A 277-nucleotide genomic window follows, 5' to 3' on the forward strand; every position below is an offset into this window, starting at 1 on the left:
CGTAAGTAAAAAACTAATTCTTACCATATTCCTTTGATGGCCCCGGTGCAGGGAGTTCCTGGTCCGGTAAATCATCTGCCAAAATAGTTCCAAAGGTTATTATCAAAAGAATGCCACCTAAAACTAGAACAATATATTTTTGACAATTTTGTTATATGAATATTGGCAGAGAACAGATCAAGGTACAAAATGATAATGTTCGTTTCGTAGACTACGAAAAAGCAATCAAAACATTGATAGGATACGCTTATTAGAACAGGAGTTGATGGAAGAGATC

At 35.4% G+C, this 277-nt stretch overlaps 1 protein-coding gene across 1 annotated transcript in view; it reads right to left on the bottom strand.

Moving 5' to 3' along the window:
• Positions 1-277, bottom strand: part of LOC119588839 — a gene marked incomplete in the record, with an annotated part of 21,486 nt that overhangs the window by 10,343 nt on the left and 10,866 nt on the right. The window contains 1 exon segment of the mRNA XM_037937480.1: positions 34-75. Coding sequence (XP_037793408.1) covers positions 34-75 — 42 coding nt within the window.

This window comes from Penaeus monodon, chromosome 24 (assembly GCF_015228065.2).
Source record: "Penaeus monodon isolate SGIC_2016 chromosome 24, NSTDA_Pmon_1, whole genome shotgun sequence".
Taxonomy (NCBI): Eukaryota; Metazoa; Arthropoda; class Malacostraca; order Decapoda; family Penaeidae; genus Penaeus; species Penaeus monodon.